At 33.1% G+C, this 16,223-nt stretch overlaps 2 protein-coding genes and 1 long non-coding RNA gene across 3 annotated transcripts in view; 1 reads left to right on the top strand and 2 right to left on the bottom strand.

Annotated features, from left to right (window-relative positions):
- Positions 1-1,250: 1,250 nt before the first annotated feature.
- Positions 1,251-16,223, top strand: part of LOC117120062 — a 25,417-nt gene continuing 10,444 nt past the window's right edge. Inside the window, exons 1-3 of the long non-coding RNA XR_004447284.1 lie at positions 1,251-1,421; positions 12,984-13,157; positions 14,277-14,468. This is a non-coding gene — a long non-coding RNA (uncharacterized LOC117120062). The remainder of the gene's footprint in view (positions 1,422-12,983; positions 13,158-14,276; positions 14,469-16,223) is intronic.
- LOC117120059 (RING finger protein nhl-1-like) lies at positions 3,675-11,623 on the bottom strand. The gene is made up of 3 exons (XM_033265065.1): positions 11,595-11,623; positions 8,910-9,069; positions 3,675-6,538 (listed from the first exon to the last, which is right to left on the bottom strand). The coding sequence occupies exon 3, from the start codon at positions 6,536-6,538 to the stop codon at positions 4,319-4,321; it is 2,220 nt and encodes a 739-aa protein (XP_033120956.1). The 5' UTR covers positions 8,910-9,069; positions 11,595-11,623; the 3' UTR covers positions 3,675-4,318.
- Positions 15,851-16,223, bottom strand: part of LOC117120060 (tripartite motif-containing protein 2-like) — an 8,160-nt gene continuing 7,787 nt past the window's right edge. Inside the window, exon 4 of the mRNA XM_033265068.1 lies at positions 15,851-16,198. Coding sequence (XP_033120959.1) covers positions 16,062-16,198 — 137 coding nt within the window. The 3' untranslated portion in view covers positions 15,851-16,061. The remainder of the gene's footprint in view (positions 16,199-16,223) is intronic.

Raw genomic sequence — 16,223 nt, 5'->3', positions numbered from 1 at the left:
GGCCCAGACCTTTTGATCCTCGATGTAGCACCCTGACCCAAAAGGACTTTGTCGATATAAGAGCATATTATGTCTCTGACATCTACTGTAGGACAAAACCCTAACAGGTTCCCCCTAGAAGTGTCAAAATCATTTAAAAAATGGAGATAAAAAGAAAATTATATACAAATTGTAAGTCTGTAGTGAAACTTACAGCTATCTAGATGTAACATAATCATAAATTGTCTTACCTCATGGTGGGCCTGAGGTTGTATAGACCCTCCATCAGTGAAAGTGACTCCCTGGGCCCGCTCTATTCAAATTTCTGGATCCGCCACTGATATGACATCGTTATTTCCTAGTTAGTTTGAACACATGACAAACATGATTAAAAATGAGCATATCTAAAAGTCCACAATGGAAATGGTGATTGGTGGGACCAACAAAGAGGCCCCCAGTCTAAGAAGCCACAGGACCCCAACGTTGCACCATTGCCAGGCGAGCACACTGTTCGAAACAGCACAATATTATGGTTGTAGGTTTCGCAGCCCCTGCACTAACCGCTCGGCCATTCCACTTTAATTGATAAATATTTATTTCATTTGATTTGCATTCTTACTTTTCATAATTGTTGTCAACGTAGTTGGATTTTTAGGATTTCTGTTTATGACTGTTTAATTGTAAGTTTGTGTATTGTTCCAAGAACAATACATATTATCCAGTATAAAAATCAGGGAACACATTTTGAAAATTTAAATAATTTCTATGCTCAAGTTAATGTGTATATTACTGCAAAATGAGCTAGTTAATTTCAAAATTAATTTGTATGAATTTTATTTCATTTTCAATGGACAGTACATCAATGAGTTAAAATGGGTCACAAAACTCCTATATAATTTCAATGGATTCAATTAAATTAACAATCTGGGCTGACTTTAAGAAACACACAAATTACAGTATTTACTTGTCAGTATGCGCCTCATGCTGATTGGTAAACAAAACAACATATGCCTATTTTTCTTTAGGATTTAGCTTTCAAATCACTGGCAGCACATTTTGGAGTTGGCAGAATGATGTTAGAGGTTTATTTTAATTTCAAAAATATTAGAATGTGTTCATCAATATGATGTTAATGTCAGAATTTTTTATTGGAAAGAGACCATCTTAACCACTAACAGCTGCACTAATGACAGAATCACTCTTCAAGTCATGAAATTACTGTACATGATTGACTTTTGGATATTGTTTGTATATTCTAGGTTTCAACTGAGGCTGAGCATCTGATCCACTATCAGATTGGTGCATGACAGGAGTCAGGGGGCTTAGCTAACCTTATTCTCCCTGACATATTCACCATCCCTGAGCCAAAGAAAGTAGACTTCAGCCTTGGTCTGGCTTGTATGGTATAAAGAAGAGACTTACTTGAGCTACAGTATCAACAGGTAAGCAATGCAGACATTTCCAATTTAAAATTCTTTATTCACCAACAAATGAAAATGCATATTAAAAAAGATAATTTTATAACACTGATTATTGAAAGTAATCATCCTAAAAACAATAGAGTTTATACATTGGTGACCCTACAATGAAAATATGAATTGTAATCAGTAAAATAAAATTTAATGACTAGCTGTACATCGAAAATACATGGACAGTAAGCTATCACCGGGGAAAAATAAAAGATGTTACCCTTTGAATTGAAATAGAATTGTAAACATTAAAACAGATTTTGGTGGCTCAAAATACCTACACCTAGCTGTAAATCAAGAACATGCTTTTTTAAGAAGGAATCCAAGAACTTAAACACCAAATAAGAAATCTTAAAATTACTTAAGATCAATAAAAATAGAAGTGAAAATCATTATATTATTATAATAAAGATATAAGATAAGATAAACTTTCATCTTATCTATCTTATATTATGAAAATCACCATTCCTAATTCCTGTACTGTAAATAACATAAATTAAACTGTAAATATAGAATCTTCATTGCTGCTATTCAATTGTGGTAGGATGCTAAAAATGTTTTTAATGTTGTATCTATTTTTTTTTTTATGTGGAGTGGAGGTGGTATAACTTTGTACATACAAAATGCAACAATAATATGTAATAATTTTACTCCCATGCATTTATTTTGAAATTGATAATTGTAAGCAGATTACTTATAGTATATCGCATAGTATGCAAACTCGTGCATGATAAAGCATTGATATTTGGCATATGTATTAACTCCCTAACAATGTAGCTGTGTTAAAATGTGAATCTACTATTAACTTTTATAGTTAAAATTAATATACAACTACAAATATGTACAGTATTATACATTAGTACTTTTCTACTAGTTGGAACTATGCAACTACGAGTATACAGTAGTACTTAAATATACAAAATTATTATTGATGGGCAGACACTGCATCGATGGGGCACACAAAATAGCATAATGACAATCCGCTCGGTCTGCTAAGGACGATAAGCAGACGGTGTCTAGCGCCAACTGAGCAAACCAGGTCGTGCCAGGCTTTAAATGTAGTTTGTTATTGTAATGCTCACAATATATGAAACAAAATATTATTTAATGGATTTATATATTAGTTTCTGTTGGACTTGATACTTTCACTACAAATGGTTGACCTTTTGTCACAGTAATTTGTTCATCATCTTCAGCAACATTGTATGTCATGCTATCAGCAGTTGTGATTTTACCAATGCCCTCGGTATTCATCAACTCATCCAGTTGCATGGATGGAATACAATTTGGTTTGATATTTCTCTGTTGAAATGATTGTTCAAAATCAGTTTCTAGGACACTGTCTTTAACAGCTTTTATAGTTTTCATTTTGGATGAAAGAGTTTTTGTTTTTTCTGGTTTGTTCATTATTGAATTGATTGAAACTATTAGATTCTTTAATTGAGTCATCTTTGAATCAATATCATTAACTTCACTATCGAAATTTCCTTTATTTGTTTTGTATATATTGTCAAGATCTGATATTAATTCTTTGCTTTTCTCTTGAACTTTCTTGATAAGTTTCTTTTCATGAATTTCTATGGCTGTTCTGCATAACTTTACTTGGGAATCAAATTGTAATCTGTCTTTAGTTAAAATTTGTAGTTTTTCTGTTAATTTATTTTTAATTTCATGAGCTAACTCAACAATTTCATTGGCATCTTTGTTAAACTCATCTACAGCAGTTGACATTGGAATCACTTCATGTTGTTTTTGACAACAGTGAAAAATGTGTTCACATTGCTTACATGCAGATTTGTTACAAGTAGTGCAGTAAAATTCTAGTGTGTTGTTGCAGTGAGCTGGACATTGATTGCCCTCCTGTTCCTTTATGTCTAATGTGTAAAGTGGGTGATGCTTAGTGGAAGGTACGGCCTTGTGTTGTTTGATACAGTTGCCTCCACATAAATACAGCTGACATGTTGAGCAGTGGTATGATGGTTGATTGTCACAGAAAGAGCATTTAGTCGGTTTCTGGTCCTCAATTTTCATGACATACTCTAGTAGTTGACTTATCATTGTATTGGAAGCTAGCTTTTTTAGGTCTTCTTTTGTTAGATCATGTTCTTGTCCACATGTTGGGCATTTCATCTTTCCATGAGTTTCCACCCATTTTTGGATACACTGTAGACAATAGGTGCTGTCTCTTATACACATCTAGATGTGTATAAGAATATACAACTTTCTATTGCTAAAGTTAAGAATAGATACGGATTCTCTTTGCTAAAGAGACTTTTCTTGATGCTGGTTGCTCAGTTTAACAATTAGTCACAGTTGGGATGACAAGCCTCATATAAACTACGTGATAAAAATAATCATATCGAAATGTACCATATTAGATATGAAATTTATATTACATTGTTATGATAATAGGGAGTTTTTGATGCACGACATTAACCTTAACTTTAACGTTAGTACCCATCATGCAGTGTGATTGCTCCGCCCCTTTTTGTAAACAAATCAAAATATGCATGCGCAAACCTGTAACTAACGTACATAGACCAAGTAAAAATTCTGAAATTAACATACTCAGCAACGTAAGATGAATAAATTATGATGTCATCCATTCAAGTTAAGGTTAAAGTCGTCCATCGAAACTCCCTACTATGGTTCATGCATTTAAATGTCATTTTAATTATTGAAAGTTTTAACATTGTTTGCACTTATAGTCAGCTACTGCTGCTCTTAGTGTCTTGGAGGTTGCATGGATTCCCCATGGTATATATATATACTGTATGTATAACCTCCATGATAAAACCAATCATATTAATGTAAACGTATTAAAATAGATCATTTTTATGATGCTATAATTCATGCAATTCAATGTCATTTTAATAATTGAATATTTTAATGTTGTTGGCAATGTGGTCTGCTACTGCTACTCTTCTTGGTCTAACGGAGATTGCATGGATTCCACATGGAATTTTTAATCCATCATCTGCATGATCAATTCGTTTTATGAAGACACCGTTTTTATCAAATAATTTTAATCCATTTCTAATTGAGGATACTAAAATATTTTCTTCAAAATCAATAGTTAAACCACAAGGACCTGAACAATTGAATGTAAAACTACTACTATCATCATCTCCATCGCCATTTTCATCGCCATCTTCATCATTGTGATCAAGCTCACCACTGTGTATCAAAGTTGTCATAAACCTATCATTTGCATCAAACATCTGTATTCTTTGATTCCCATTGTCAGCAACAATCAGATGACCTTCCTTGGTCAAAGCAACATCTGTTGGGTTCAGCATTTGACCCACTCCATTACCTTTTGAACCTAATGTACCAAGATGTCTACTATCATCAACATTGAATTTATAAATGCAGTGAGCACAAAAATCTACAACATACAAGGCTCTAGTTTCCTTGTTGAATGTCAATCCACCTGAACCTTCCAACATCCCTTTACCAATTGAGCGGACTTCTTGAAATTTATAATCACACATTACAACACGATTTTCTAAGACATCACTAAACAATATGTGACCATCACCTGTTGGATGCATGAAAGTTATCTTTAAATCTTGTGGTACCTGTATCCTAGCAACAAATGAACCGGATTGGTTGAATTTCAATATATCTTTACTACAGCTTGATACTAATATGCATCCATCTCTATCTAACGTTACATCTGTCACAGTCTCTGTTTTATTATGTTCTTTATAATCTGATATGTTATCAATGGTATGAACAAGTCCCAGTGTTTCTACCTTGATATTCACTGGAGATCCTTTGATGTATGCAGCGCCAACAGTGATCTTCATTTTCCAATTACCTTCCACATTGCATCTACCTGTTATTTTGTACTCTTTACCTTCCTGATATTCTATCTGAGTTGCTGATTCTTCACCTGATGAGTTCAGTAGTGTTGCAACTAATTGATTAGTTTCTGTTGGACTTGATACTTTCACTACAAATGGTTGACCTTTTGTCACAGTAATTTGTTCATCATCTTCAGCAACATTGTATGTCATGCTATCAGCAGTTGTGATTTTACCAATGCCCTCAGTATTCATCAACTCATCCAGTTGCATGGATGGAATACAATTTGGTTTGATATTTCTCTGTTGAAATGATTGTTCAAAATCAGTTTCTAGGACATTGTCTTTAACAGCTTTTATAGTTTTCATTTTGGATGAAAGAGTTTTTGTTTTTTCTGGTTTGTTCATTATTGAATTGATTGAAACTATTAGATTCTTTAATTGAGTCATCTTTGAATCAATATCATTAATTTCACTATCGAAATTTCCTTTATTTGTTTTGTATATATTGTCAAGGTCTGATATTAATTCTTTGCTTTTCTCTTGAACTTTCTTGATAAGTTTCTTTTCATGAATTTCTATGGCTGTTCTGCATAACTTTACTTGGGAATCAAATTGTAATCTGTCTTTAGTTAAAATTTGTAGTTTTTCTGTTAATTTATTTTTAATTTCATGAGCTAACTCAACAATTTCATTGGCATCTTTGTTAAACTCATCTACAGCAGTTGACATTGGAATCACTTCATGTTGTTTTTGACAACAGTGAAAAATGTGTTCACATTGCTTACATGCAGATTTGTTACAAGTAGTGCAGTAAAATTCTAGTGTGTTGTTGCAGTGAGCTGGACATTGATTGCCCTCCTGTTCCTTTATGTCTAATGTGTAAAGTGGATGATCCTTAGTGGAAGGTACGGCCTTGTGTTGTTTGATACAGTTGCCTCCACATAAATACAGCTGACATGTTGAGCAGTGGTATGATGGTTGATTGTCACAGAAAGAGCATTTAGTCGGTTTCTGGTCCTCAATTTTCATGACATACTCTAGTAGTTGACTTATCATTGTATTGGAAGCTAGCTTTTTTAGGTCTTCTTTTGTTAGATCATGTTCTTGTCCACATGTTGGGCATTTCATCTTTCCATGAGTTTCCACCCATTTTTGGATACACTGTAGACAATAGGTGTGCATGCATTTCAGTGTCTTTGGTTGGTGAAACCTGTTGAGGCAGATGGCACACTCAAGATCTTTTTTATCCATAAACTGCAATGCTTTGGATACAGACATCTGCAAGACAACAAATTAATGGGTGGACATTGTGTAGTGCACTGATATAATTCTGTAGTTATCAGGGAGTTGTAAAATATTGATTGTTGGAGGTCATGTAAGGCTGCAGAAATGTTAATTGTTGAACGTGGGCATTTTCTGAAATTAGCAGTGTTCTTATGGGACTCAGTTTGTTTATATAATTAGGAAGTTGTTATAAACAACTATAAGTTGAAATAATTAAAATAGGCTCCAGCGACAGTGTGTGACTACTGCGGCACTTGAATTTATTATGCTTGGAATGCCAACCAGTCCGCCTGAGTATTATATTGTTATTAAAATGTCACACAATAGGTGTGCAAGCGTTTCAGTGTCTTTGGTTGTTGAAACCTGTTCAGGCAGATGGCACACTCAAGATCTTTTTTATTCATAAACTGTAACCCTTTCGCTTACTTGGTTATGGTAAGGAGTTGGTAATGGTTTGGGTGAAAATTTATATAGCGCTGTCATGAACTGAATGAAACAAAAATAATAGTAAAAGAAACTTACAAAGAAAAAAATAGTTGTGTGCAGAGTTTAATATTGAAATGAAAAAGAATAACAGAGTAACAGAAGACTGCGTAAAGGACCGTGTGATAAAAACAGACAGGTAATCATAACCCTTAAGGTAGATTCACACCGAATCTGAATTTGGTTCATATGGCTAAACGAAACAAAAAATGAAAATTGAATCAGTGGTAAAGAATAAAGGCGCGTACTAGACGCGCATCAAAAACGTTCTACAAATTTTGGTTCGGATCAGGTGTGAATGCAGCTTTACATAGTATGGAAAGTGTCTTAAAAATTTCTCCCTCTTCGTTTGAGTTATGTATGTTGTAAATGTATTAATTTTAAAATTTTCACTTTAAATCTATGGTCGACAACCCATGGGGCATGACCCATGTATGGGTCGTGAAGTTTTTTAAAGGGTCATCGGATCATATCTGGAAAATATAATATTCTAAATAGATGGGACAAACTTAAACCAAATCGAAAGAGAGCCAAGTAGTAGGGGCAAGCCTATTCTAAGTCGAATTGTCTTGAAAGATATGGTGCTGTACACTGAAGGATAGCATACATATACTCCTGTCTCTTATACACATCTAGATGTGTATAAGTTCTATTTATTTATTTGAACATACACCTTTGAATCGGTGGCACTCAATATCAATTGGTGCGTTTGTACAAACAAAAACAAAAAAAAAGGGTAAAATTTAACAAACAAAATAAATAACAATCGACTGTATATAATATTACAAAATTAAAGAAAGGTAGAAAAATAACATATGAAATTAGATGAGATCACATTTCACATCGCATTTCATACTCAGAAATACTTTACAGGTCAACTGTAAAGTAAATGCTTAAAATAACTAACCTACAAAATATAAAATCTAAAGATGAAAAATTCTTACAACAAAAAGATAATACCAAGGTAGACCAACTAAACCTAAGGAATACAGACTACGATGTAGAGTCCACTACAAAAAAAAATTAACATTACACAATTTGATAAGCAACGATACATTTACAGTAAACTATTGTTGTGAATTTTTTAGTTGTGAGCGTTTTTCCCAAGCATTCATGATGTATTTTTGACAGAAATTATCAAAAATAGAGGTAGATTCATCACAAATAAACTGAATCTCCTCCTAAAACATATTGAAGTTTAATATCGTCATTTGTTGTTGAAAAAAGTGTCCATGTATCATAATCGTTACAGAGTAGAAGGTCATTTTCAAGATTTGTTAAATGTTGTTTTCCAACGATATAAGCGGGACAATTTAGTAAAAAATGCTTGACATCTTCAATTTCTCCACTTTCACATAGGGTGCAAATGCCTGAAACATCATTTGACCATTTACACGTTTTACAATCAAGGGGTAGTGTATTAGATCTTAATTTAAATTTTAGGCTTGCCCCAAGAAAATTTGTTTTGTCCAAAAAATATTTTTGTACTGAAGTGGGAGGGTGTCAATAATAACAATAATGATAAGGACACAAGCTAAAGAAAGCCTATATAGTAGGCCTAGGCCTCCATCAAATCATATATCACACTTTCTACATTTCTAATGTGGAGTATTTTAATCCTGTGACCACAATGAAGTTATCGAAATCTCAACGCACTGATTGGTGGACTTGGCTTTACGCTAACCTTAAAACCAATTCTTGGTTTCTTAATGCACTACATGTCGGTGTAAGCATAGCCCCTTTGTATTTCTATGTTTTAGTGTCATACCATAAAAGAAATGCATTGAAGATGATATAAGTCATTCTCAAGTATACATTAATTTATTAAGTTTGGCAATACAAAATGTAAAAGGTTGCTGACTTTAATATAATATTATCTTACCTTGATTCTAATGTCGACTAGTAGTGTAAATGGTGTACTTGTTGCTACCTTTGATCAATTGAATATTGACTGAATTGTGCTAAGCATACAAAGTCTGAATGTACTGTACCACAAATATCAAGATGGGATTCCTTGTTCAGGACTTGTACAGCTGAAAGCTCTATAATGAGATAACATATAAATTGAACTTGCCTAAGTCAAATCCAAAATGGCATCCGGTCGAGCCGCCAGCGACAACCCTTTTGTGGTCTTTAGCGGGCACTGAAGTGGGAGGGTGTCATGGTAACCCCGCAGCAATAAAAACAGCTGAACAGAGGGCGTATGAACTCTCCGGAGTCAAAGGCCAACCATACCTAGTTTAAGAGTAGGCATCGCTCGAAACAAATGTCAGGCGCATACAGGCTTTATGCAATATGCGCTCTATAAATCACTATTTATTATTATTATTATTATTATTATTATTATTATTATTAATTTGTAATGTAAAATATGATCAACTTAAAAAATTATTTGAGTTAGGCAAAGTCGACAAATAGGCAAGTTTATCAGATTGAGAATGTTGTGGTTAGTGGTAAAATTAGTGTAGAATACAGCAGCATTTGTGAGTTGTAAAACTAGATCTAGATTTATTTGTGGAAGCTCATCTTAGTCAAAAAAGAAAAGAAAATTATATTCAAATACTGAGTGGGCCATATTTGGCTATCTTGAGGTGCTATAATCATAAATTTTCTTACAATGAGCACCAACCATAGTGATAGTGATTTGATTTCCACTGCAAACAGTGAACTTGTAAAAATTATGGAATGGACCCATGCCAATCGCCTCTCATTGAACACGAGCAAATCAAATTTTATGTTTTTCAGCAATATTATCAAGGAACTCCCTGCCCCGATTTTGCTGGATAGGAATGAAATTTCAAGGGTTCCAGTCTACCAAATTCTTAGGAATTTATAAGATGAGCGATTGGTATGGGACGTACATATCCAGAACCTTGCAAAGTTGATGCTATGCACAAACTTTTTTTTGACCCATCATGTGTGATGAAATTTGCTTTATAACTATCTCGTTCTACCATATTTAAATTAAGGTATTCTTGCATGGGGAAAGCCATTGTCGTTCATATTAACAGAGTCCACATATGATACAAAAGATGGCGGTTAGATGCACTTGCAACGCAAAATAGTTAGCTCACATTCCACCACTTTTCCTATCCCAGAACATCCTGCAGTTTAAGGAACTTTTTTGATTTATGTTGGGAGTTTTATGTTTATTCTAAATTGTGGGGGAATTTCATCTGCTCTGGCAATGCACTTTACTTATAATTCAAATATTCATTCTTATTCCACCCGCCAGCCTTCTTCATTTCATATATTTTTCCAGACTATAACTAAAAGACAAAACACTGTCTTTCACTATGAACCTACAGTAAGTACTGGCTTTCCTTGCCTAAATCAATTAAAACTCAAAATCAAATCAAATCAAATATGCATTTATTTTCCATACAATACAGTAATACAGTAAATAGGAATGCAAATTAAAACAAATGCATTGTATGGAAGGAGGCTACAGTAAGTTCTAGTAGAACTTTAAGACGTAGCCACCTTTAACAAAACATTGGAAAAATGACCGGTACCAATGATTAGCTGTATTTAAACTAATATAATAACAGAATGATATACCAATAAAATTCTAATAATAGTTAATTATAATAATTCCAATCCAGTTTTGAAAACAAGACCAGACACATTATTTCAAGACTCAAATGGAAATGAGAGCAAGAAAAGAAACAAGATAATTAATTAATTACCATACACCAAGACCAAAGACTTCTTAAAATGATATTTAAACTATTCAATGTAAATTTATTTTTTAGATCATCAGGAATATTAGCCCATAATCTAGGACCCCAACCTCAACCAATTTAAAACTAATCTAAAAAATCAAATGATCGAAAAATATCACTGTGTGTTAATAATAATAATAATAATAATAATAATAATAATAATAATAATAAGTATGTTAGATTATAGATGTTTCATTACAGCAGGGCCCAAAGTTCTCCTCATTCCATTCATCTGTTTAATTTATACCGTTCTTCCCAGCTTCTGAAGGTTTTTTTTTTTTCTTTTTGTTGTTATTTAAGATTAGTTTTATTATTTAAGATTAATTTAATATTTAAGATTAGTCTAGGAGCCTAATTACAGGCCTTGGCCTCCTTGGTTCCTGGCACTTGTTTTTAAGAAATAAGTGAATATTAAAGTGAATATAAAAATTCTGAGAGGGCCATTTCCGGCTATCTTCAGGTGCTATAATCGTAAATTTTTTTTCCATCAGCACCAACCATGGTGGGGCTGATGTGGTCTAGATCCTCCATCTGTAGAAGTCCCTCTCTTCCCCACCCTTCAACCTCCCATCCCCACCCTTTGAGCTGCCACTGCAGATCTCCCAGAAATGACTTCTCCCAACTTGGGAGCCCTGGTATAGGTACTGTAGTACCCCTGATATAAGCCTACACCATTCTTAAGCCTACATAAATGTTTTCCTATGATACACAGACATCTAGTTTTACAGAATTTATGGCCCTGAACTACTGTATAAATACAGTCAGTTAGCATAAATCATTTTTTTATTATTATTAATGAAAGAATCTCAATACATAGTCTGAAAATAAATGATTTAAAGTACCTGGAAGGAACTCTCTTGACACTTCACCAAATGACATTCATGCACTGTAAAATGTAGAGTACAGCACAGTTTAAAATAGCGGAAATTCCCTATTTTATTGTTAGGAATTCAATAGCCAAGGTTATGAATACACATCACTGTCAAACACAAATGCTGATATAAAAATAACCAATTGTTGTGGCCAACAAAAAAAAATCTTAATATTTAACATTTCTGATTTTGGATTGTATTTTATGAAATTATAAACCATGTGTATGTGACATTGAGAACTAAATGAAGGTAAATTTTAAAAAATCAAGTTTGTAAAACTTTTTTTGACTAACAATAAATTTCGTGTTTCATTGATTTTATTTATGAAGTGTAACTACATTGTGACAGTTATCACTTCAAATACAATTTGTACATTTGAATATTGTATTTTTCTGAATGCACACACATGACCTTTGAATGGCTATACTTATTTGTATTTATTTCTTTTAGATGTTAAATTATTCAGTATCTATAAGTCTGTATTTGTTTCTTATTAATATTAAACATTTTATATAGTGCTTTAATCAATACATATTTATTTAATTTAATTGGCATTATTACTTTTATAAATTTTGTCAAAATTTAATTATGTCATCAGAAATTTTGTCAATGTAATTAACATTTTTTTCAATTTTTTTAATTGTTTGTTCAGGTTTTTGTGATATTTAGAATTCCTCTCTTTTTTAATTGTTAGCTTGCATTAATTTATTAATGAATTAGATCGGAAGTTATACATGTAATAGATTTTGTAAAATTTAATGGTTTCTACTGCAACGCATACTAATTAATAATAGAAATGACAATAATAATGATCAGGCAATCTATCTATCACCAAGGATATGTGCCAATGTGGCCACAGTGAGATTTATTTTTTCCAATCAGGCAACTGTGATGATACAATCTGCTTTTTAAAGGACACATTAGTTCTGGAAGTGGTCAACAAATTGTTTAACATTATTTTGGTAGTTCATTCTATTACAATGTATGCACAAATAAATTTGAAAGGCAATTACTGAAAATCATGTTTATTTTGACTCTAAAGAGTGCTGTACTTTCACTTTCCAATAACTTAGGCTTGAAATGTCCAATTTGAATGAATGACCCCTCATATTAAAGATCACATACTCAGGTATCTGAAAATACCAATATTAACTTGAATTTCAATTTTTGCTACAACTTAGCCATTTTGCCACAACATGAATCAAATGTGAATATCTAAATCTCCATGAACATGACATTTTGAATAAGAAATAATAAATTCATCTCCAAACAACTATGAAAAATGTTTTTGGAAATGAAAGCATTCTAATGCTCTTAGGCAATGGTATATTCATAAATTTTATTCACATCTAATTTCAGGTGACTTTAGTGTGGAATTTATGCTCTGTAGTCTCAATTTGAGCCATAAGATGTGGAGTGTGTTTCAGTCATGCGAAAAACGCTGGTGTTTCCTTCCCTTCGGCATCCTGACACATTAACTGCTCTACTTTGGACAGACTTTAACCTGGACAGGGCTTAATTGCCTTCCAACAGGTAAGCATCAATATGCATCATATGCATTTGTTTGTAAGCAATCCTAGATTAATTGCAGCTGTTACATTTGACCCATTGAATTAGATTGGATTTATTCAGTGTAAACGCCCAGGATAGCCCACAAGAGTCTAGAAGAAGACTTATTTCCAGTGGGGACCTTCTGGTGGTGATTGGACAGTACACCGGGAGACAATCCCCTACTCTTTTCCGAAGAGTGTACTGTATTCTTTAACGTGCACATGGGCCATAAATGCACACGGGACCAACAGCTTAAACGTCTATTGTGCACTTAAACTTGTATTCCATCCCTCCGGCTGAAACACAAGGAGAGGCAGCGATGGGAATTGAACCAGGGACCTAGAGATCTCCATGGTTCAGCGCACACACAGTGGCTACCACCAGATTAGCCAACTGAACTCATCATCTCCCTTCCCAATATCTCATTCAACCCACAAAATATTCTGTTTTGCATCTGATTTCAAAAATATATTTGATTATTTTCTTAGTTAAAGCATTTTTATTTAATACATTCTCACTCATTTTTTGAGCAAACAAATCTCTGCATGTATGTATTCTAATGAATCTAGCAGGCATCACAACTATATGTGTATATAGATACTGTAGTTCTTGTGATGTACCTCCACCTTTAAATCTTTTCCCATACTTTATTGAACCCTGGGCAAAACCAGGGTATGATTTGAATGAGTAGCTCACAGCTGACTTTTATTACGTTCAGAAAAAAAAATTGTCTTTGAATGAGGCATGTATTAAGAAATGCCATCTGATTTAACCATCACTACACATTTATATGACAAACTGTCATTTTTTTTTAAATATAGTATTGTGACCTAGAGGGATGGGCTTATATACCCTGTACAATAGTATTATGACAATTTAATAAATCCTAAATATCTCATTGGAATATACAGTAATTATATTACTTACCTCCTTTAGACAGTTGTGTATATCAGTATGCTGTTATAAATATCTGAAATTGGGATTAGGTGACCATCTTTACCACCAACACCAACAGCTCTCCACTATTCTATTGAATCACTTTTTGTATAATTCAATTATTGGTACATGATTCACTTTTGTATATTTGTATTTCACCTGGAGGCTGAGCATCTGATATCGAACCACTGTCAGGTGACTGCATCAAGGAGCTTATAAGCTATAAAGCTTAACCTCCTGCACACAGACATATTCAACCTACAGTACTTCTTGTGACAGACTTCAAACCAGGTGATGGCTTTAATGGTATGAAAAGGAAATATACCTGACCTATCACACCCAGCCTCCAACGAACTGGTAAGCAATGGCTGACGCTTCCAATTTTAAAATTCTTTATTTCTCAACAATTGAATATGCATATTAAAAGATAATTTTCAAACAGATAAAAGTTATCATCCTAGAAATGATAGAACTTACATTGGTGAACCTATTTTAAATATGAATTGTAATCATTAAAATATATTTATATAAGAGTTATTATTGATTGTTGACCTTAGAATATAATAAATAAGAATTATAAACTTTAAAACAATTATTGTAGTTCAAACTAGGATCAAAAACATACCGATAATCCAAGTACTTGAACAACGAAAGCTAAAAACAAGTTAAAATAATTTTACAAAAATAAGTATTCCTAAAACTGCAGATAACTAAAAATCTATAAAATTATAGAATCCTTCTCTGTGTCTATTTTCACTTGCGGTAGAATATCAAACATCCTTCATGTTCAATGTCCTTTATCAAAGGAGTAAAAGAGGTTTATTTTGTGGATATACAAATACGACAATTTAATAAAATGTAGTGATTTTTGCATTTATTTTCTAACAATTACTCAATGTTTTTATTATAATGTAGTTTTCTATTGTAATTATCAGTAAAATAACTATAAATTATTCCAGTAGAATCTCGTTTTTACGTACCCCAGTTATACGAACCCTCGGTTTTACATACACCTCGTATCGTCGATGACGTCATCAAAAACCCCGAAAATATTCAAAACAAACGGCCCTTTTCAGAGCAACCATAAGTAAAAGGACTATAAACTATAACAATAAACAAACCATAATGCAACGTATTTTCATTAAACAGCAACGTTGATTGAGTCTAATACCGGGTTGTTATAATCTAAAACCACGTGAACTGAGTGAAATGAACAACTACTGATGGTGCTCAAAATAATTGCTTTCCTCCTTAGATTCGTGTGGCAAACCATGGAAAAACTTGTCTGGTCTAATTTTCTACACGAAGCTGAGTAGGCATAGTTTCGTACACGAACGCTAATTGGTTGGCTCGCCCAGTGCAGTGCACATGGTTTTGCTGTTTTACGCGTACACGAACGCTAATTGGTTGGCTCGCCCAGTGCACATGGGTTTAGTTTGTCTCAGCCTACCAGACAACACCACAGCTCTGTTGTTTAGAATAGGCATGAAGGGGAATTCCCAAGTTATACCTTTGTCATATAGGTAATCTTACAATATTTTCATGTTCTTTAGTTAAATAAAAGACATATACACTAGACACATGGTTTTATTTGAACACTTTATTATGACATCATAAAGTGATGACTAAAAACACTAAACACATGGTTTTATTCGTAGGCCTAGAGGCTAGGTCTAGCCTAGCTAGGTAACATCGTTCATTCATACATACGTATATTGAGCGTTACGTACGTATTAGGCCAAAGGTTACCACAAATTTAACTCAACATCTATTTTACGAATCCCCCGATTTACGTACGCCCTCCGGTCCCGTACCGTACGTAAATTCGAGGTTCTACTGTAATAGATTTATATAAACTACTGTACATGATAAAACCAATCATATTCATTAATGTATAAAAATAGATGTGAAATGTATATAATACTATGATTCATGTATTTCATTTTCATTTTAATAATTGAATATTTTAACATTGTTTGCTGCATGGTCTGCTACAGCTACTCTTCTTGGTCTCTTGGAGATTATACTGATTCCACTTGGAAAATATAATCCATCATCTTCATGATCTATTCGTTTTATGAAGACACCATTTTTATCAAATAATTGTAATTT

This window comes from Anneissia japonica, unplaced genomic scaffold (genome assembly GCF_011630105.1).
Source record: "Anneissia japonica isolate Jap-2015-1 unplaced genomic scaffold, ASM1163010v1 scaffold287597_len576451_cov177, whole genome shotgun sequence".
NCBI lineage: Eukaryota > Metazoa > Echinodermata > Crinoidea > Comatulida > Comatulidae > Anneissia > Anneissia japonica.
The sequence above is the reverse complement of the archived record's forward strand: the minus strand, read 5'-3'. Positions and strand labels throughout refer to the sequence as shown.